The following is a 22,547-nucleotide window of genomic DNA, read 5'->3' on the forward strand; positions in this document are numbered from 1 at the left end:
ATTAGATACAATAATATACTAGCGAAGCATTTGATAAGGTTCCACTCAAAAGACTAAGCATGGAACTGGAATACAGGGTTCACTTTAAATTGGATAGACTTTTTAGGCAACAGAACTCAACAAGTAGCTTTAGATGGATTTTATAGTGATGTTCCACCAGTTGGCTATGGTACCTCTGGGTTCTTTTATGTTAGAGAAAGTCTTATGTAATTGAATTTTATATTATATTTTGATGAATTACTGTATCATCAGCTTACAGTCTTCTTTTGTTGAATCAAAAGAAGACTGTAAGCTGATGTGTGTGCATTGCACGCAAAGAATGTAGCAGATGAAGTTTAATCCCATCAGTATATATTTATAAGCTAAATCCAATTATTTATAAGTACACAATTCATCACATTTTACAGGCAGTGCCTCTACCCTGTATTTTAATCATAATATTAACAATCAATTTACATATAGATAGGATTGCACCCAAAGTTAACAGAGTCGATCTATAGAGGTTTCTTATGTTGCAACTTTACAAACTGAAAAGTTTTAGTACTACCAAGAGTTCATCTTTTTATATTACGAACTCTTGGTACTACCTATACTTGAACATGCATCTGTGGTGTGGTCTCCATATTATAAGAACATTAGAATCGGTACAATAATGTACGTGTGGCATGCTTTTTTTTTGAATGATTGCAGACCAATGAACAGTGTGACCCAAATGCTAAAAGAAACTGAAATGGCCAGCACAATGGCAGCACTCAAATGAAGAAGAATTGTTAATAGAGCTATAATGTTTTATAAGATTCTCCACAATTGCAATGTACCCCAGAAATTGTACAAAATTCATTAACCACCAAAACTCATCTAAGTTTATCCTGTACTGACTGTTATCGCCAATCCTTTTTCTCTGAGGCAATCAAGATTAATTTTTTACCCCAAATTGTGACCATTTGTAATAATTTTAAGGAGGAAATCTTTAATATTTTTGATTGTAATTTTTTATATAAAATTCATCAGTAAGGTTAAGCAATTGTACATTTCAGTGCTGTATTATTGTTCTACACTGTAATAAAAATAAAGGAGAACCATTGAGAGTATATGGTGAGGCAGAAGTTCAAGTCAAGAGCAATGTTGGACTCTCCTGAGGAGTAATGGTTCCTGTGTACCAAAAAAAACTGTATGAAAGGTAGTTTGATCCAGATATATTCCAAAAGGTGACTTGCAATCTGCCTAGGTCTGTTATAGCAGCCATAATCACTCTTAATATTTGTGCATTGCAATCTAGCAACACAGCTGTGTAATTATAGGTCTATAGCTAGATGCATTATTTTTATCCTTTTTGCATTAAGGCCACTCCAATTGGTAATTGTGTTTCTGGTCCTTTAATTTGAAATCAGTTTAGGTGCGGGCGACTGGGCGGAATTCAGCAACAAAGCAACGATGAAGTGACTGCTCAATTAGAGTATTTTTTTTGTGATTTACTGACTGTTCTATTAGAGTGTATCAATCCGTACTATGAACTATGCCCATTTCTTGCAGGTTTTTACTGATAAAATACAAATCATGACACTTAGATAGTTAGATTTAGCATACTTGTTGCAGCCCAATATATTTGTTTCTGAAATCCAGGTTTTTCAAAAGCTGATGCGGGCATTTTACCCATGTATTTCTGAAATTTCACATTCTCCAAAAAGCAGTGGACCAGAAACATAATTACCAATTGGAGCGGCCTTTAAGTCTTCTGATCACTATAACTGTCAGTGTAACTTCCTCAGAACAATATATCTCCAGTGTTAGCTATCTGTTGTCTGCTCAAAATCTATATCAAATATGTAGCAAGTAGTATAAAACTGTTATTAGTATCATTACCATAATTTGATTCACCATCATTTTATTATAGGTGACCAGATTTGCAAAAAGGTACCTTTTTCACACACAATATTTGACCCATTTTTTTGAACTTTGAAGCTCTTTTTTGTCATTGCTTACAATTTCCTGATTTTCCATGAGTGAAGCTACCGTATCTGGCTGCATTTTGATGCTAAGAGCAAGTAATTCAGTATAAGGAGTCAACTGTTACACCATTTCATTTACTGGCATGTAAAATGTGTGGAAAGGGTACCTTTTTGCAAATCCGGTCACAATCTGCATGCTCAACGTACTGAGGTCTCCATGAAAAGTGTAATAAATTTACAACTTGAATCAAATGGCCATGGTTGTGCCAGTGATAACTTACAACAATATCCCATCTAACTAGTATGTAGATGAGGGTACAGAGAATTGGAGACCAAGACACATGCAGCAGCAGAAATACCTTCATAATTGTATTTTCTCAGTATTTCATCCTACCTGTTTGTGATGCCCTTGAGCCCTTGCAGAGGAGCCAGTTTAATTTGACTGCCCAGGAATTCAGAGATCATAGTGGGTTGGATGCAAAATGCCTCTGTATAATAGACTATTATTATTGTGCTTGCTTCTGTGTTGTGATGAGTGTGGTGCCCCTTTATACAGTATTATGCATGTGCATGGGGTTCAGCAGTGACAGACTGAGGTATTTTAAAACTGATGCCTGGTCATGTACCGTAATTAGCTTTTTTTTCGTATGAAAAACTTGCATGGCAAAAATTTCTTAACATGAAAATTTTTACTAAAGATCGAATTACTCCAATAGAGCAGTCATTCACATAAATCATACGAAAAATATTTTTACATGAAGAAAATTTTATCACAAATTTTTTTTGCATGAAAATAAAGCGAATTATGGTAGTAGTCACACCCCCTCTCTCTGCTGTGTTGTGTAGTGCTGAGACATTCTGTTCTGTGAATGCTATCCTACTAGGGACCTAGCTTGTGAGAAGGCTTAAAGCCTGTGAATACAGGGAGTCAGAAACATGAAGAATGCAGAAAAAAAATAATAAAATAAAAGTTGTCAGTGGCCATGGCCTGTCAGAGTTACCATGTTTCAGTTAACTATGCCTCTTTGTTGATGACTTGTTTGCACTTAAGGCAAGGCAAACCTTTTTGTCAGGAAATTTAATGAACATTCTTCTTTAAAATGGGAACAGCTCTTTATTGGGTGGGTGAGAGCTTGTGTATCACTTTCCATCCTTCATGCATGATCACTTTGTGTACTTGGCAGTCACACCAATTAAATGAAGCTTGGGGAATGTGCGGATGGAGCATATCACTGTCACAGTGAATGCTTTGGTGAGAGGATGAATTTAAAAGTATCGAGGATCATTTGTGATGCAATAGTGACTTTTCAGCACAAATGTTGTCGAGGAATTTGTGCAACTAACTATAATTGTATACGTTAGACTCCCCTGAAGCATGATGTGATGTCGACAAGCATAACTCATTGTAAGGATTTCATTCGTAAAGAGGCTAACAGTCTTAGGAAGCTTGCAATGATTCTTCGGAAGTGGATTAAGACTATATATGTATCCGCTAGAAACAAAAATCAATGCCACAGATTTTACATAACTGATCAAAATTGCACATTATCCAAAATCAAAATAATAGTATATTTAATTTAGAAATGAAGTAGGTATCCAAGTGAGAAAAAGTATATAGTGAAACAAGAGATGGATGATGGTATTACAGCATAGCTCTGTGAGAATATCCCTACATCAATATGTTATAGCTGTAGGTATAATCAAAGTAGGGATTTCCCATCAAGCTGTATATGCTGTACTACCATGCCGTCTAGACTGGAATAGCTAGCTAAATCACCTACAACTACTGCCATACTGTTCTTGTCTTTTTATGGGCAGTATGACTGTGCTTCCAAATGTTTGATAGTTTGGTGTTTCTACTACGTACAAACATATACAATTACTGTAGACAAGTTAATATTCTTTGCAGTCAGATAACCTCACTTCTATCACCTCTTTGGAGTTTTCAATAGATTACTAAGTTATTTTGGATAGGATATCTCATATCAATATGAAATAAAATAAAACTGAGTACCTGTTTAGCATTTGGAAACAAAGAGCTTAATATTACAAACCAAATTAGCCCCCATGTACCAAAACAGTCTGAATACAGTTTGTGTCTGCAAGGTGTCACAGTTCTGCTGTTGTAGTTGTAAACTTGATGTGGCCATCTGACTTGCGTTGTAAGAGGTATGTTGAATTGCTACGCACAACTCTTGACACAAACATTACTTGATTGGCTTTGGAAGGAGCAGTGTATACGCTGAACTTGGTAAACTGCATATCCAAAGCAGCTGCATCCAACACTTTCAGAAAGCTATAGAAATAGGCAAGTGAAATACATATTATATTGCTGGTGAGGTTGAATATGAATACACAAAGTAAATAAACACAAGAGGTTGCATGAACAGGTGTCACTAAAAGAAAATGGTGCAAAATCTATTAACAGCCAAGCTGTGAAAAAAGGGTGCAACCCTCTAAATAGGCCAGGGTGATAAAGGTTGTGAAATCAAAGGTGGTGGCTGAGAAATGGCTGCGATGATGCTAATAATGCCAATCATTTTTAATGATCACACAATCGTAATTAGCATCATGTGTAGATATCACTTCCTTTTGTAATTGCAAGCCCCAAAGCAGGCCTATGGTCAGTATTGAGGCTTCTTTCTAACTTGTTTCTTTTCTTTTCTACAGGAATCGTTGAACAAGGAAAGACTACTATTTGTGTGCAACTATGTGAATTTGAAACTGAATTAAATGATTATCATGTAGCTATTCGGGTGACTTGCTTTGTAACCGAACCCTAACTGAATCCTGAACCTTGCATTTTAAAAAAAATTCACGCATTGCTCTCTTGTTCTTTTTCTGATGTGCATGAAACTTAGACACTAAATGTACTGCATTATGCTCTTACTGCCCTCCAAATTTGAATTAAATTGACTGAAGCAAGCTCAAGTTATAGCAATTTGTAAAGTGGTGTGAAAAGAAGAAATATGAAGAAACTAAGACAAACTTTGAAGGAGCATATCTCAGTAATGGCTAGGCGGATTTAGTTGAAACAGAACATGCCCCCTCCCCAAGGTTTTTCCCCACAGCAAAAATGGTTAATTTCCAATGAGGCATGATCAAGCTATGGATGCGTGAAAACGGCGTTTGTTAAATACACACTCATCTGTTGCACCCACACTGGCTGTACTTGGCCACATGACATTGGTCATTTATATGCACAATACAGTGATATAAATTTCATTAAAAATACTAAATATAGTGCAAAATATTTCACCTTGATGTGAATATCTATCACGTATCTAACTATTCTAATAAAATGCTTGCTACCAATACTGTTGATTACAATTGTAACTATTCTGACCCTCAAATTAAGTGTGTTAATAATACTTTGCCACTAAATTCCTTATCATGGATACACAATTCATCCTACCACTACATTGCCACGTGGTTGACCACAAAAATAACTAACCTGTGTGCAATTACTCTATGCATGCTCTCTGTGTGTGTGTGTGTGTGTGTGTGTGTGTGTGTGTGTGTGTGTGTGTGTGTGTGTGTGTGTGTGTGTGTGTGTGTGTGTGTGTGTGTGTGTGTGTGTGTGTGTGTGTGTGTGTGTGTGTTATATTATTATTATTATTAGCACTTAACAGTTACAGTGACCAGCACTGAAGGTCTGATGGCAACATGTACTGCAGCATAGATACCTGGGGTTAGTATATCTATGGTGTGTGTGACCATAATTTAAGTGGGTGTTGTCATGTCAGACCAATATATTAGATATCATGCTTATGGCCATTAAGTACCAGCAAGTCATATAATTAGCTCTTATTTTGTTTTGTTTATTTGTTCATTGGGCTACCATATATGGTAAGGGGTGAGCCATTGGTACAAAAGGTGGGTATAGATCAATATTGGTCAGTTTTGGCCCCACTAGTGCCATATTTGTTTCAGCTAAGTAGGCATGTATTGAAAAGTTAATGAACCAACCATTCACAAATACCTATCATTTGTTGGATTGAGCTTTCATTGTGATGTTAGAACATTATAATATAGTATGAGCGTCATTGTTAATTAGCAGTATAGCATACAACATTATTCAAAGCCCTTAAAAGCCTACCAGAAGATGAATTATGACCAAAGGATGTGGTTTATGTACTCCTATAAAAAGTTTATGAAAGTGTGTCATGTGAGGTTTTTGTTGTGTGAAATAATACTGGGTACTTTTTAACGGAGCCCCTATGTTTTGTGTACATCATTCTGACATACAGTTGGCCTCTCATAGAATACCATAATCCTACCACTTAGGGTACCATTACATTTCTGATGGCGCATATTGCACCACCAGAGATGCAGTGGTATACTATATTGCCCGTCCTTTTTTGTATCCAGTTGGATGCTGTATGTGTGAGAAATGAATAGTGATAAATGCACTGCTGGAAATAAAATCTTGTATGCTGTTTTCTAGTTTCACACATTGCATGCTAATTGCTTTGTGCATCTACTTACTTTTCTTGATCAAACTTCTGCTTGCTGTATTTCTCCAACATTTCAATGTAATATGCAATCAACTCCATTCTCTTGCCAATAGAATACTCTGGGGGTAGAACAAAGGCTAAAAATTCTGCCAAGTCATGCTGGGGAACACCAATCCTTGCCATTTCCCAGTCATAAATACACATTTGTCGAAGATCCTCATAAGAGCTAGCATCTTGATAAGATGTAACTTTTCGGATACAAATATTTCTTGGGTTGCAATCATTGTGGATTAGTGTTTTAGGAAAGCTGTCAAAGACATTCCAAAGCTCATCAACAGAGTCTATAGCCTCAGTGATCAGTTTCACTCTAAACAATAAAGCAAGCATGCAGCTTACATGAGAGATTATTACTGACACATGCAAAGTTTGGCATTGTGAATTTACAATAATGGTTAGTTGCTAAATATTTTTCCAAATTTTAATTTGGAAAAATTTCATGGATGCTACTGTTTTGCTTTTATATAGATTATTTTCCCACAACCTCCTGTTCTCTTATCATTTAGCCAATTGCAAGAAGTTAAATAAGATGAATGATAAATGAAGTTTACTGTATCTCCCACAGTATGTAAAGAGCTAGATGTCTACGCTTGAAGGATAAATTTCCATAGTTACAGTAGCTGGTTTTACTCAAGCTTATCGTTAAGCTCAGAGCATGCATATTGTCATTATCAGATACAAATATGAGTTTGTTCTCTTAAAATTTATCATGCATTTTATTAGACTGTAGTAACTTACACTTGACTGGTCCAGAACTCAGGAAATTCATTTGCAATGTTGGCCAATAAGTGCTTCAAAAATGGACGTAACTTTAAGGCTGCATCACGGGAATGAGTGTGATCCATCCACGATTGCTGACCTAACCACTCAACTTTACCCACGAAGATGGCATGAATTTTGGCCAGATCACGAAGTACAATCTGCCAAACAAATAAAGTAATAGCAAGTACAAGGAAAAATAGTTCGACTAGGGATCATAGAAATAGAAGTAAAGAAACTAGGGAGGTTGCCTATATACACCTGAAGATAACTAGTGGACATTTAATCCCCTATATACTTCAGTCTATACCAATGACTGACTGACGGCTTCACTACTTTTTATTTCTATGATTCTTAAATTCCTAAGTTTTCCTTGTACTTGTTTGTATATATTTTTTGCAACATTATTATGACTGGTGAACCTGTGCATACCGTATCAAAAGAAAGAATGGTGTCAGACTTAATGTTTTCATCTGTATGCACATCCTTACTGAAAGTATTTAAATGGTGGCCATTGCACTTTGTTTTCAGACTGATACAGTGTTACAATCACAGAACTGTATGAGAAGGGCCTCTGCAATCAATCCAGTCTACCAGTGAAAAATCAAGCCCATAGCCATAGCCATTATCGAGTTATGCTTGTCTGAAGGTATCAGGCAGGCAGGCAGGCAGGCAGGCAGGCAGGCAGGCAGGCAGGCAGGCAGGCAGGCAGGCAGGCAGGCAGGCAGGCAGGCAGGCAGGCAGGCAGGCAGGCAGGCAGGCAGGCAGGCAGGCAGGCAGGCAGGCAGGCAGGCAGGCAGGCAGGCAGGCAGGCAGGCAGGCAGGCAGGCAGGCAGGCAGGCAGGCAGGCAGGCAGGCAGGCAGGCAGGCAGGCAGGCAGGCAGGCAGGCAGGCAGGCAGGCAGGCAGGCAGGCAGGCAGGCAGGCAGGCAGGCAGGCAGGCAGGCAGGCAGGCAGGCAGGCAGGCAGGCAGGCAGGCAGGCAGGCAGGCAGGCAGGCAGGCAGTCAGTCAGTCAGTGGAAAATTCTACTGAATAAATAAAATTTCCACTGAATAAATAAAATTTTTTTAGCAACTTATTTGGAGCATTTTGGGTCAAAATGATGGCACTTTTGGGCTTGTAGCCAATACTACAAATGTGCCATGAAGGTATTGTGAGGCTGGTTTCTGGTCAATATTTTTGGTGAGGAAGTGCAACCTCCATGATCACTTATACAGACAGTACTACCATACTGAATGAGTATGATACACTATGGTAGCACTGTATTATGCAGTGCTGTATAGCATAGGGATCACGGAGGCCTGGGTTATTTCACCCACAAAATTACCCAAAAACCAGCCTTACTCTTCCTCCATAACAGCTTGGCAGTATTGGTTAGGCATAGCCAATCCCATTGATGTTCAGAGCAACTCCAAACCTTCCAACAAGTTTCTATGAAATTTAAGTTTTTTTGTTTAAATAAATTTTCTACTGATTGCCTGACTAACTAAGTAACTAATGCCTTCAGCCAAGCGTAATTCAACAGTGGTTAGGGCTATGGGCTTGATTTCTTCACTTTTTGATGTCATTTCAGCCCAAAATGTGCCTTTCATCAACCGCAGCAGCTACAGTGCATGCATCATGGACTTACCTTTGTCCTTCTTTGCATCTCTACTGCTGCAAAGGTGTTGATTGATAGTAATGCTTCATGCCTTAAAATTACCATGGATTGATCGCAGAGGCACTTTTGTACTGTTCTTTATTTTTAATGCTATATAACATAAGAAAATGGAACATAGCTGAAAACTGGAGTGAAATGACCACTTGCATTTCAAAAATTGATAATCAGGATGTGCATTCAGTCATAGTTTCTGTATGGTGACTAAATTGATTGCAGAGTTCCTTCTCATACTGTTCTTCATTTTTAAAGCTGTATAATGGCTGAAACATTGCTGAATATGAAAGGGAACGGCCACTTTGTGCTTCAGCAATTGATGGTTAGGCACACGTTTTGTTGCACAATAATTATTAGTGTATCTGCATGGCACCATTCTTTCCCTTTGGTGTGGCTTGTGATTGCTCACCATGTTATTACAAAAAGTAAACAAATAAGTGGGAAAAATGAGAAATTTAGGGATCGTAGAAATAAAAAGCAGTGAAACAAGGGAGGTCATCTATACCCACAGCTGTAGTACTTGACATTTAATCCCTACTTCAATCATTGACAGGCTGTATATGTGTGATGCAGTCTACTAGTATAGCTGCAGGTGCAGATGACCTCCCTTGTTTCATTCTACTCAAATGTAAAATTTAGAATTTCTTTACATTTGTAATACAAGACTCACAGTAGTGAGTTGCATGCCAAGAAAGTAAAAGGAATATGCCCCGATAAACTAATGCAGTGAGTTAATTATGCATAGCAATGGTTTTGCAATCCCCACTGTAATTCATGTGATCTGTACCACTTTATTAAACTCCTCAGCTCACGGACCTATGACAAGCTTTTAACTTCATATTAGAGACAAATTTTCTTTGTATCCATACTGATTCACTCACCTAGTACAACACAAATCAGTACTGAGGAACTTGGTCGATTGAATGTTGTCGTGCATGTCCTGGGATTGTTTTCTTTGCAAGGTTTGAAAACGTGAAGCCATACAATTTTGCAATTCATTTCTCGACCTCCTTTTATTGTTATTACAATATAAGTGCAATAAAACTTTTATGTTGCAAAGTGCTAGTATTAGTGGTAACTAGAATTTTGGTGAAGATGCCAACTGGAACTTCTTTCACAAACAATAACTTTGAAAAGCACTGCCTAGGCATAATTTCCATCATATGAATACACTGCAAGGGTTTAAAGGAAATATGATGATTGTGAAGTTTCAAGCAGAATAAATCACCAGAAGCTGAGTTGTGTACCTCATGCTAAAATGCATAACCACAACTTCTGTGGGAAAAGAATTGGGGCAAATTCAATGGTGGGGTTCCTTCAGGTAAAAATTATCGCTCTTTTGTCATAATCAATATGTATCATAGCAACGCTTCATCATGTTGTCTAGCTGATGGCTTTGAGCCAGCTGCTACAAATGGAACTAGTGTGATCAAATCATACAGTGAAGTGAAGTGAAGTGATACATTTGCTGCTGGTTTGTCCTTGTCAGAAATAAGATTAATTTTAAAATGTTAAATGATTATGCATTAATTTAATGTACCATACAAAGTAAAGTACATCATTACTAGATTAAACAGTGTGCTGACAAGCTACTTCAAATAATTATAAACTCCATGCAACTACCACAAGTAACAAAACTGTATTTCGTTCTCAGCACATAGTGGTTGAGAGTTCATTATTTAGGAAGAGGTATCTGTAATACAGAATTTCAGCTGATGCGAACATGTGGCTAGATCTAGTTTGTGGTTGATATTGTGATGTTTCAGAGTGAAATTCTGGTGGCGGTAGATGGGTGTCCTGTTTTAAGATGTTATAGAACATAAATTGTTCCCAAGTGATTCTCATGTAATTAATTTAACATCTGTATACACTTTTTTACATATCAAGCAGCACACCACTGTACTTTCTCTAATGTAATTTTATCATTATCAGTTGTGGACTCCAGATTGTAGTGGCATACCAGTTTATGATGTACCAAGCTAAGGTAGGCTCTTTCTATGAATAAAACTAGTCTCTGATTAGCTTTACAAGTAGTAGATTGAAAGTGTTTATACCACAAGTTAGTCTGGATTGTGATGCCCAAATATTTATAATGTTTGACAGGAGACTGTCTGTATGGTGAGGTTATCTTCTTTCATCTATAAACACCCATAGCAAATTGACATTTAGATATATATATATATATAGTACATTAAATTTCATCAGGTACTATATTTCCATGATGTTGCCAACAGACTGTAGGGTAACTTAAGGAGCCCCCTAACTATAGCAGTGGTATAAGGTGAAGTGTCTACTATCCAAGCTATGATAACCGTCTGCCAGTATGTGAAGTAGTGTATGCTCCAAACTGAATTATTACGAGCTTCATTTATGGCCACTCCAACTGATAGTCAATATGTTTCTTGTCTCATGAAATTCAGTTTCAATGCAGTCAGCAACAATGAAGTGACTGCTCAATTAGAATAGTTTTTATGGGTTACTGACTGTTCTATTAGAGTATATTGATCCACACTATACCATGCCAATTCTCTGTAGATTTATGCTATTAAAAAAACTAATCATGACACTGAAAAGCTAGAATTATCATTATTTGCTGTAGCCCAATATGTGTATTTTCTAAAACCTGGCTGCCAATGCAGGCATTTTGCCGTGCTTTTCTGAAATTCCATACTCTCAGAAAAAACAAGGGTGGTGGACCAGAATATTTAATACCGATTGGAGTGGCCTGTCCAAGCAAAATAATTGATTGAATTATCATCACATTAGTAATGAATCTGACCTGTACATTGCTCACAAAATCATATATTACTACAGTATTAGCTACTTTACCTCTTAGGTACTTTACAAAAATGAGTGAAATCTCCATGTAAAAACAGCTTGAGGCTGAGGGTGCATCCATGAACGTAAAAGTAACTGGCGACTAAAAGAACTGATATCTGGTGTGGCCAAGAATGAATGATAATTCATTTACAATCTTACATTAATCCTTTATCATTGATTTATGCAGTCTTGCTGCATTCGTAATTAATTCTAATTGGTTAGTAATTAGGCCGCCTTTTTCAATAGTCAGTGTAGAGAAAAAAGGCGGCCAAATTACTAGCCAATTAGAATTAAAATGAATTAATTAGGAATGCAGCAAGACTGCACAAGTTAATGATAAAGGATCATATGTAAGATTATAAAACATACAGTGGGATTAATTCATTCTTGGCTGCAGCTATTAATCACCAGTTACTTTACTTACATGGACACATCGTTTTCGTACAGCCAAGTTGTTTTTGCATGGAGTAATATGACTGCTTCACGTAATCATTTGTGCATGATATGCATATGCATGTGATTCAGAAATTTTGTGTTTAGTACCTTAATATCAGCAGTAGTCCATACCGACACATCATCAATAGTATTGAGATGAATGAAGTGTTCATTTGAAAGGTACTCCATGACAACAACAAATATTTCCTGTCACAGAATTATTATAAGGTTATTCATACATCATAGAACATTATATTATTATCTGCACTGTGTAAAACTTCTATACCAAAATTCACTTTATTTTCGCACCAAAATTTTTCGTGATAAAAATTTTCATGTAAAAAATTTTTCGTATGATTTACATAAATGAATGCTCTATTAGAGTAGTTCAATCTTGTATAAAACTTTCATGCAAGAAATTTTCATAAAAATTTTGCATACGAAAATTACTATACAACGAAAAAAAGCAAATTACATTATATAGAAGATTAAATATACAGGAAATTATAATCACCATTTTTTGGTTTAATAGTGTACAAAACAGGACTAAAGTTACACAAATAAGTATATGATTAGTATTAATGTGCATGAAGAATTGGAAGGAGATGTAGCGAGGAGCTACACAGGCCAATGTGCAAGCATGATTGGAGCAAATAGTAACTTTTAAATCCAAAAACATGTTCACAGAAAAGAGAAAATCAAACCTCAGAAAATCAATGTGACGGACATCCTGACAAGTGGCAGAAAAAGTAAGAATAGGCCACTTAATTAGTTTCACATCATCCTCCATGCAGTACTCAAAATAGCAATGCAGGTGAGGGTACATGTTTCTTTTATTATTATTAACCACTGTATACAGCTGGATTAAATAGCTCACAAGACTATATTATAGAAATGCAACTTTCTTGCTCTAGCTAGTTACTAACTTCAAAAAAGTTGTTCAATGGCTGCTTTAGCCACCAATGATACAAAGTTCATTGATGAGGTAAGGAAAATGATAATGTGGACAGAGATGAGAAACTAAGAGGATTAGGTGGCCCAATAGACAAAGTAATTTAACTTCAATATTTAACTGGTACATGATACAGAACTATATTGCGTAAAATGAATGTATAGTGATTAGTACAAATTTTAATGTGTTAACAATATAGTTTGCGATAAGCCAACGCTATGTACTTAAGGGTGTGTTTACAGTCAATGGTCATAATTTCTATCTACTGTATTATAACTAACAGTTGAAGCGTTTGAGTTGGCTAGCACTACTACTGTGTATAATAGGCATTTAATACTTTACCTGCTATATTGTGCTGAGAAGGAGAGTTATAGTTTAATCCAGCTCACCTTACTAATGGAGGATATGCTGTGATATGTTTGTGGCAGAAATTGTTGTAACTCAGGTTCCTCCATTTGATATATGGCCAATTCTCTTTCATGGGTTAGCCTATGATATTATGCAATCACATGACCACAGACGCACACTAGTGCATGCTATTATGCTAATACAACAATCAAATATTGTAATAAAACAGTTATTGTACTAACAGCCATTACAAACCTGTTTTTACAATAACATGTAAAGAATACAAAGGAGGAAGTGCTTTATAAAGGAGGAAGTGCTATATACAAAAACCCTGACTGTGATCAGAAAGAATTGGCTGTGTCAGTAATAACTATTTGTTACTTTGGTCCAATGGTGCTTAATGTGTATTGTCTAGATTATATTCTATATGTATCTTACCAACCTATAGCCTATGACTGATAACAGTGTTTGGAATTCAGGTCTAGCTGCTGTTTCTAATCCACTTCCCTCGAGTGATGGGCCATTGGTCATAACAGCTAGTACAGTATTGTCTAGTAATTTAGACTTCATCACAACTGGCCACTCCACCACACTACCTGTTATGATGAACAAAATTAATTTTTTATCAAACACAAATTGGTAATAACAATACCTGAGTATGAAGTGTAACGGATGATGTACCCAATAATACCAAATTTCTTGGAGATATGTTTGGCTCCTTGTTTTAGAAACTTAGTCAAGTTAATGCCACCTGAATCAATCTAAAATGTTATATAGTTTAACTTATTATTGGAGCAACAAGACAAAATAAACTTGTTGATGAAGCAAATATTAGCTGGAGGCTTTACTGACCAATCGACTTGATGTCGGAAAATTGTAAGAATTTCAAATGAGTGATTTGTCTAGAATCATTCTTATTTGTAGTACACCAGTGTTATTAATCTAAAATGAAGTAGGGTTCCAGCAATAAGAAGTAGTGAAACAAGAGAATGATGGTAGCTATGAGGGAAAATCCCTACTTGGCATTGTAGCAATTCGCTAAATTGGCATGTTTTCACCATCTTTTCAATGCCAAAGTAGGGATTTTCCCACATTACTACAATGCCAAGTAGGGATTTCCCCTCATAGCTACCAATATTTCTTGTTTCACTAATTTTTATTGCTGGAACCCTACTTCATTTCCAAATTTATTACACTAGTTTATTAACTTTACTTGTTAGAGCATAGTTATAAAGTACACGTGTGGTTGTAACTGCTGTATTAGAGTATCTCAATCTCGCAACAGTACTGCGCAGTAGGGGGTGTGGAACAATGCCTTGTTTTCTATGGAGCTAGATCATTGAGGGACGTGGCCTCAGCACTGATCACTAGTGTGGTGGCGTGTTCTGATCATTTTAGGGGGTATGGCCCATTGCATTGTTTTATAAGCCTAGGTAAATCTCAAACTCTTTTGAGCTCCACCATTATCCTTCCAATTGAATTACCATACTCATTAGTTGTACTCAGCTCAAACTCCTTAAATTTTACAAATTCTTCTGACTTAACTGGACACTATCACAAAAGATGGAAGAACAAAGAGGGCCATTTCTCATTAGAAGCTTAACCTATTGACAAACACTACTCACCAACACTAGTGATGACTTAGCTGGTGAAAAACAGTGACAATACTAAACCAGAGCCAGCCACTAGCATGTGTGGCAGGAAGGCATTTCTGCAATGAAGCATGAGCTCAATACTCCATTTAGAGGGCAATCTTTATCATAAAAGGACTATGGAATGGGCCGATTGTCGCCACTGTTAAATGCTCATCCATTTGAAACTCGATCTGTCCCACCTTCACTGACTTGAAGTGCATTGCAGTGATAAAGCATCTGTGACTTATAATATAGCACTATAAACAAGTGCAGTGGCTAATACCAAACACTTGAAGTGATTGTGGGCTTTATATGTGACTTAAATTAGGAAAAACATTGCAAATTGCACATTAGAAGTCTTGAGATAAACGGTTTTAAAGAATTAAAGTCAGCATAACTTTCCAAGGATAGCAAACACGAGTAAGAAATTTACACAAGAGGTGAGAAAGGTTTAACATTCAATGTCCTGAGAATAGCCTCAAATTGCTCAATGCAGAAATGCATGTACTGATTAAATAAACTTCTCACGGCACATCATTGTGTTGACACAAATTCCTCTCAACATTGGCCCATCACACACTAATGTAAGCAAGAGATTAAAATATGGTTGTAGTGCATGTACACTCCATCATTTCTAAGACTGCTCAGGGTGATTCATTTGAGCTATAAGCTAAACCTTACATTTCACCATTGTCCAAACACAGATAATAACTATAATAGAAGGTTGATATGAAAACAACTGACAGACTCACACACTTGACACTTTAGAATTCATATCATTGAATGTAACAAGCCAGGCTTACTTGTTGTTATAGTTGTTGTTATAGTTAACAGTCTATCAGTCACAGTGTCCCGCAGTGTCCATCCAGTCTGGTGTTCATCATTGCTATTCCGGACTCTTATTAGAAAATATATATTTAACAAATTACGATTGGAATTGATCGAAATAAAAATAGTAACTCTCAGTGCAGTATGGTCATGGATGGCTTGGCCTTATTAAGATACTGTAAGTAGAACAATAGAAGCCTTAGCGATAGAGAGAAAACCACTTTCTGTATTCATGCATCATTAAAGTGGTTTCTATGTACACAGATAACCTCAAAGCGCTATGGTTAATACCTGGAAGTGGAAGCCACACGTGGCCAGAAGCCATGGAAGGCATGTAGTGAATGCTAGAACACAGATTACAGTTGAAAAGATCGTTTTACAGTAAATATAAAATTTCCAGTTTATAAAATAGGGGGTTCGACTGAACCCCCCTAGCTGGGTACAGGCCTGATTACACTGAAAATATCATCTTGTTTGGAGAAGAGAATAATGGAGATAATGCATGCATGAAAACTGAGTTTTTGTTACACTGGCTTGACACAAAGAAAGCGAAATGAACTTTGCTACCTTGACTTCACAAACATGTGTCTTAAGCTATACAATCAACATTTTATTCATGTATACATGTGTAGTACAGCACATTTTCATGGTGCCTACCTCCATCAGTTTCCAGTCCAATAAAGTTCCTCTTGAGCCAACTACTTTGCCAAAGAATTCTGCATTAAGGTGGACATCTTGTAAGCCTTTCTCTGTTGTGCTGTAATCAAATTGTTTATAAGAGGTTAAAAAGTACTGGGTATACAAAATTTCATATAATTCTGGGAATTTAATATTAAGCATTAAAGCATAGATATTACATCAACATGTAGGTAAAATGGTCTTACTTGGGTAGTTATAATACTGTATAGTAGAAAAATTTGGCGGGAGAAAATTTTGGTGAATTTGGCAAGTATACATGGAATCGCAAAAAGTTTACTCGCCATTTTTCTAAACACTGAAAGCGTAGTAGACGCTATTCTTCATCAGTGAGTGAATATTGTTACAGTGGTGAGTGGTTAGTCTTCCACAAGTATCCCATTGAATACAGAATAGTTTTAGCCAATAGCTCAGGAAGATGGGCAATTCAGCTGTCCATGCACATGCCTCTCCACGTGCGTTCCAGTCTTGATTACTGACTCAGCGAGCTAGTGCATGTTGTTCTTATTATAGACATAAGAAGAGTGCATTGATTCGAATGAGAGGCATTGAACTGTAGTACTTCATCTGTAGACATCGCAAAGCTTCGTCACCAATGCTGTCAAATTAAAATTGTGTGGGCAAAGTAATGTGATGCATTCGCCAAAACATTATTCGCTAATTTCTGTCAACGATTAATTCACCAAAATTTTCCGCTATACAGTAGTTACAAAGTTGATAAAAGCATCCATTCAGGCACTTAATTCTTTATGCTGCACTTATCAAAATTAGAATATGTCACACATAGTATGCATTGAAGTTTAGTAATTAATGAGGTATTTAAAATTCAATAGATACCCGTGGGTAGGTATCTAAACTGGTTAGATACCCGTGACAAAACTTTTTGTCATGTATGTCATGTGCTTTGTTGGATTTCAGTCACAACAGCCATCAGAAGTCATCACTAGAGTGTAAAGGTGTTGTTAGAAAGCACTGCTGGATCATAAAGATGATCGTATTCATATAGGAAGCCTACCAGTGAGCACTAATTCAAGCCAGTCTCCATTACTAGCAGTGACCAAAACCACACAAGCCATAGCCTAAATCAGTTATTTGCCCAAGGTGACTACTGTGCCATTCCATAAGTCTCTAAATAGCATAGATACTTGGAATTGTGCAATAACCTATACTTAGAAGAGGTGCACACCAGAACTTATTATGTGTGGGTGGAAACAAAATGATCACCCTAAAATGATTTCAGTATACCAAAACAGCTTGGCTGTATAGAAAGGTGCATCCAAGAAGTTAAACTAACTGTTGACTAAAAGAGCTGATATTTGGAATAAAAGCAAATTTACTTGTAGTTCCTCTAAATAATAAAGATACGGATACTGTAATAGAACAGTCTCTTTGCATCCATATCAATATACAACTCCTGTTAGTTTGCTCATGATTGCAGACTTGAATAATTTTGTAGGGTAATATCACTATAAATAATAAGTTTCAAACTCCTTCTACACATGCAGGCCATCAGCAGCCCCCAACTCCCTAGTTAACAGTGACCAATGCAATGGTAAGTATATAGATTTGTTGCCATATAACGGGTTATTTTTGAAGGAGTTTAATTTCGAAGAGCAGTGGTTCTACGAAAATTTAACTCTTTGAATAAATGCTAATTATACATAATCGATTTAAACTTTACGTAGCTAAGCCCGTGATACAGAAGTGTGTCACTGTTGAACTCTAATAGCAATGGTGTGTCATGGCTTTACATTCTCAATTGCTAGTAAGCGACTGGAGCCTAAAGCTACTGGCTCAAGATTCCTTCTGCATGTGAACATGTGCAACGATTCACGCTCTCCTTGTTTCAGCCTCATCTGCAAAACAAATTTCTCCTAGTGTAGTGATCCATATTTTCGTTGTAGACATGATATCCTCTTATCATTTGTATTGTCATGTGTGGTCATCTCGATAACAATCTGCTTGGTTAAATGCACACTACTAAAATTATTTTTATTGGTGCTACACATGACATTTGAGCATTCAAAAATAAAACCATAGATAATATAGTGCTGTACACCAGTGTCCAATTAACTTGTGTCCCTGTGTCCAATTAACCGTCCAAATGGTGTCCAATTAACCATCCAAATGGTGTCCAATTAACCGTCAGGTGTCCAATTAACTGTCAGGTGTCCAATTAACTGTCAGGTGTCCAATTAACTGTCAGGTGTCCAATTAACTGTCAAGTGTCCAATTAACCAGTATCCAATTAACTGGTGTCTACAGCCACTACAGCAGTGGCCATAGTAGGTTTTGCTGATTAAAAAGTACAGATCGGTATACTCTAATAGAACAGACAGGCAATAAAATACTCTAATAGAACAGTTATCAAATACACCGCTGATTTCTGTCTTGAAACACTCTCAGATGCAATCTCAGAGTGGCTATTTGAATTTTGTCCACAGGTGCCAGATCCCTAAAGAGCATGCATGTTTAGTTTTGCATATAGCTTAGTAGTAACCCTATTTAGTGGTAACCTGACTCTAGCCATTACTTTGCCTGACTGGCCCTGCAAAATATCAAGAAGAGTTAGGACGCCATGAACTCTATTCTAGTGCTAAAATTCAGTGAAATGATGTGATTGTGTATAACTAGCTAGCTAGCTAGACATAAAAAGTTAACAAACTAGTTATTAAAATAATTAAAAATTTTAAAAGAAAGTAGAATCGATACAATACACATGCTATAAAAAGTAAGGAAACAAGCTTACAGCTGAAATGAGAATGATCCATGCAACAAAAAGTAAGGAAACAAGTCAAACAAGATTAGATGACTACTTGCTAAAGTGAGCTGCATTTTAATCCCTATTTTTGGCTAGTTTGATATAGCTAGTCTCATTTCAAGATATTAGCCAAAGTAGGCATTAAAATGTGTCTTGTTTTAGCAAGTATTCATCTAATCTTGTTTGACATGTTTCCTTACTTTTTGTTGAATGGATCATTCTCCTGTCAGCTGTAAGCTTGTTTCCTTACTTTTTATACTAGTATAAATAGTATATCAGTTTAAAGTGTTAATTTTATTGTATGTGTAACTATGTTGTTAGAGATAGTGAAAAAAGAGTGCAGAAATAGGGAACTCTGAACTTCAAAATTCCTAACAATGGTATTGTCAGGTAACTAAGAAGTTTATTAACCCAACTATGAGCTCCAGAGAACTCCATCAAGTTACAAGAACAACTGGACTGACACTACAGTGTGGTCAGTTGAACTACATACATGTGGATGGGACAATAAACTGAGATTAACTTTGCCTGATCTTAATGTTGTACCAGAACTGTGAAAATCATATACTTGTAAATACAAGGATTAGTCACTTTTGTAATGAGTAGTAGTATCACAGCCCTATAAAAAACTAGTGTGTGTGTTTGGGATCCTTTCTGCTGCTGCTATGTATTCACATCTGTTTGTAATGTGAAACATGAAAGCTCGAAATAATTAATAATTGTTTCTCAGTTGTGACAGGTCACTACTGTGGATTTACTACATCAACTGCTTGGTACAGCTAACAAATTTTATGAATTAAAAATGGAAAATAAAACTGTCTTTCAAACAATGCACCACAATTTCATCGTACTTCAATTTACAGAGATGGGGTTTAGTTTATCAAAATCCCTGATGAAATGCGAGTTGTGTGATATGCAACATTTTGTGTAGAGATTCATGGAATGAGAGGAAAGAGCCAACTTACACCGCACACATCTACGTACAAAAATAGTATAATGAATACCTTTTTCTTTATGTTTTGTGATGTATCTTTGTAAAATGGCCAGTTAAGCCCGTGGATTCTTAATCAGCACTCTCCAACTCATACAAGAGACCAAGTTAAGCGAATTTGTGTAAGGGGAAACTCAGTGCACTTTTGAGATTGCATACTGAGGTAACTAATTTCTCCAGTGGAAAATTGTATGGAACACACATTATGGTGGAGTCAACTGTGAATAACTGGCACTCTAAAGACGTTAAAACAAAAGTTTGGATGCCATTGTATAGAGAAATTCAATGTGTATGGTTTGCTAGAGAAAATCATGGATTCTAATTGGTGCACTTTTGCATTGTTTGTATATACCGTTAATACATGTATTTCACATAGCCTATAATGTCAGCACACACTGCAGGTAGATCTGCGACCGCGGTCAGTCTTCACCGGGGCCTTGACTTGCAGCGTTTATCGTCTTTGACCTATGACTTGAGTGTTTCTTGTTGAACTTTTGACCTCTGCTTATTTCTCTATTTTCCAATACGCACCTGCGCTTGTAACCTAGTATAATATTTTCTTGGTGCGTGCAACCAACAGCTGGGAAAAAAATCATTACAATCACAGCGAAATGCATGTTGGAGCTTTGAAACATCCTCTTGGAGATCCTTACTTTCTGTGAGTTACGTATAATTCCGTAAACTTGATAATAGCTACGTATAGTATTCGATTGTGGGTTTTCGAACTTTTCATCTCGTCTTGACTTGCAAGAGCTATTTTGTGGCCTTGACCGTTTGACCTCGGTCGCAGACCGACCTACAGCAAGAGCCTGAGTGACACCCCCTTGTATGACAGCGGTGCCCTACGTAGCTACAATAATATGGAGCCGTACCTTGGTAGTTCGCTAGAAGTACGTGCAGGAAGCATTTAGTTTTATCCAGATTCAACTCTTCGCTAGTAGAAAGTGTCGGAAAGTGTTTTGGGTATAAATGAAATCGTCTAATTACGAGTAGGAATTAATATGCTACGACCTTTGAACTTCCGGTTTCTATCCTATCACGCTTCCTTTGACTTAAGATTTCTGTGAACTTGTTGATTTAGCTATAAAGTGGAGAGTTGAGTCAACTTTAATGTTGTGTCTTAATATAGCTAGCTATAGCTTGATTTGATTGCTATAATTTAAACTCAAACCAGTCGGCATAGCCGTTCTTCCCTGGCCGAGGTACGTAGCTACTCTGAAATAAATATACTACGGTAGTTTCCTGTCACCCGCCTGCATGGTGATTTTAGAGGTGCATTTACATTTGATAGTCACGTGATATAATTACTATGTGAGCATGGTGTATTATTGGAAAGGATTTAGCTGATGTTGTTGAGTGCAAAAAATCATGGATAACTATGCAGTTTAACTCCTCTGGAAGCAGTGGATCTCTGCAAGAAGCCATTGGTGAACGAGATACAATACTGAACAGGAGTCCCACTCATCTGACAATCTGTTGTTAATGTGTGCAGTGGAACATATGGAAAATTTATATATACTGTTGCAGCTGATGGCTATTAGTGTTATGACCACAAGCATGAAACACCCAGCCAGTAAACCCTATATATATAAGCCTTCAAGATTTGGTGGCTGCATGCTAGGAGAAAATGGGGGCCTGCAACACTGAACTTCTAACCTTCTATGAGATTTGAATCTTGATGAATCCCAGTGAAATCACAACAAATCTTACATTTGTGCTAAATCCGAGAGTGCGGGTCACGTGACCAAAAATCCCTTCATATAGTAGGATTTCCACTGTAAAATAAGATGATGCCCCTGCTCTTTTCATTGTTTCTGATGATTTTCACACAGACTGACCTTAACATAAAACAAACAAGTGCTAATATATTATCAAGAGTACATAATAATAGAAGAGGGAGGCCCTCTTCTATTATTATGTACTCTTGATGTTATTAAACTGTCTCGTATTGCTTTCAATATCAGTGCAGTTCTAACTGTAAATATCTAAAACGTGGTAAACCGAATCCCATTACTGCTATACAGGATGTGCTATATATATATATATATAACACTACAAAATGTGGAAATCTTCATTAAGGTAAGACATATACTAATTGTGACTTATAATACAATGATTTTTCGAATAAGCTGTCCAATGTAACTATTATGGTATTTTGGTCACATGCATTATCACTTTTTTAATGCTTTTGTGTTATGCTGATACT

At 36.7% G+C, this 22,547-nt stretch overlaps 1 protein-coding gene across 1 annotated transcript; it reads right to left on the bottom strand.

Moving 5' to 3' along the window:
• Positions 1-3,910: 3,910 nt before the first annotated feature.
• LOC136241379 (uncharacterized) lies at positions 3,911-21,347 on the bottom strand. The gene is made up of 9 exons (XM_066032571.1): positions 21,214-21,347; positions 16,551-16,650; positions 14,084-14,192; positions 13,874-14,027; positions 13,473-13,572; positions 12,240-12,338; positions 7,202-7,383; positions 6,438-6,773; positions 3,911-4,245 (listed from the first exon to the last, which is right to left on the bottom strand). The coding sequence occupies exons 1-9, from the start codon at positions 21,246-21,248 to the stop codon at positions 4,059-4,061; spliced, it is 1,302 nt and encodes a 433-aa protein (XP_065888643.1). The 5' UTR covers positions 21,249-21,347; the 3' UTR covers positions 3,911-4,058.
• Positions 21,348-22,547: the final 1,200 nt, after the last annotated feature.

The sequence above is a fragment of the Dysidea avara genome, chromosome 12 (assembly GCF_963678975.1).
Source record: "Dysidea avara chromosome 12, odDysAvar1.4, whole genome shotgun sequence".
Lineage (NCBI taxonomy): Eukaryota > Metazoa > Porifera > Demospongiae > Dictyoceratida > Dysideidae > Dysidea > Dysidea avara.

Excerpts from the sequence above, each read along its gene's own strand:
- LOC136241379 (XM_066032571.1), bottom strand. The coding sequence starts at position 21,248 with ATGCTTCCTGCACGTACTTCTAGCGAACTACCAAG. Across the intron at positions 14,193-16,550 it reads TGGACTGGAAACTGATGGAG|ATTGATTCAGGTGGCATTAA; the intron begins GTAGGCACCATG and ends ATAACATTTTAG. Across the intron at positions 4,246-6,437 it reads CAGAAGTTTGATCAAGAAAA|CTTTCTGAAAGTGTTGGATG; the intron begins GTAAGTAGATGC and ends CTATTTCTATAG.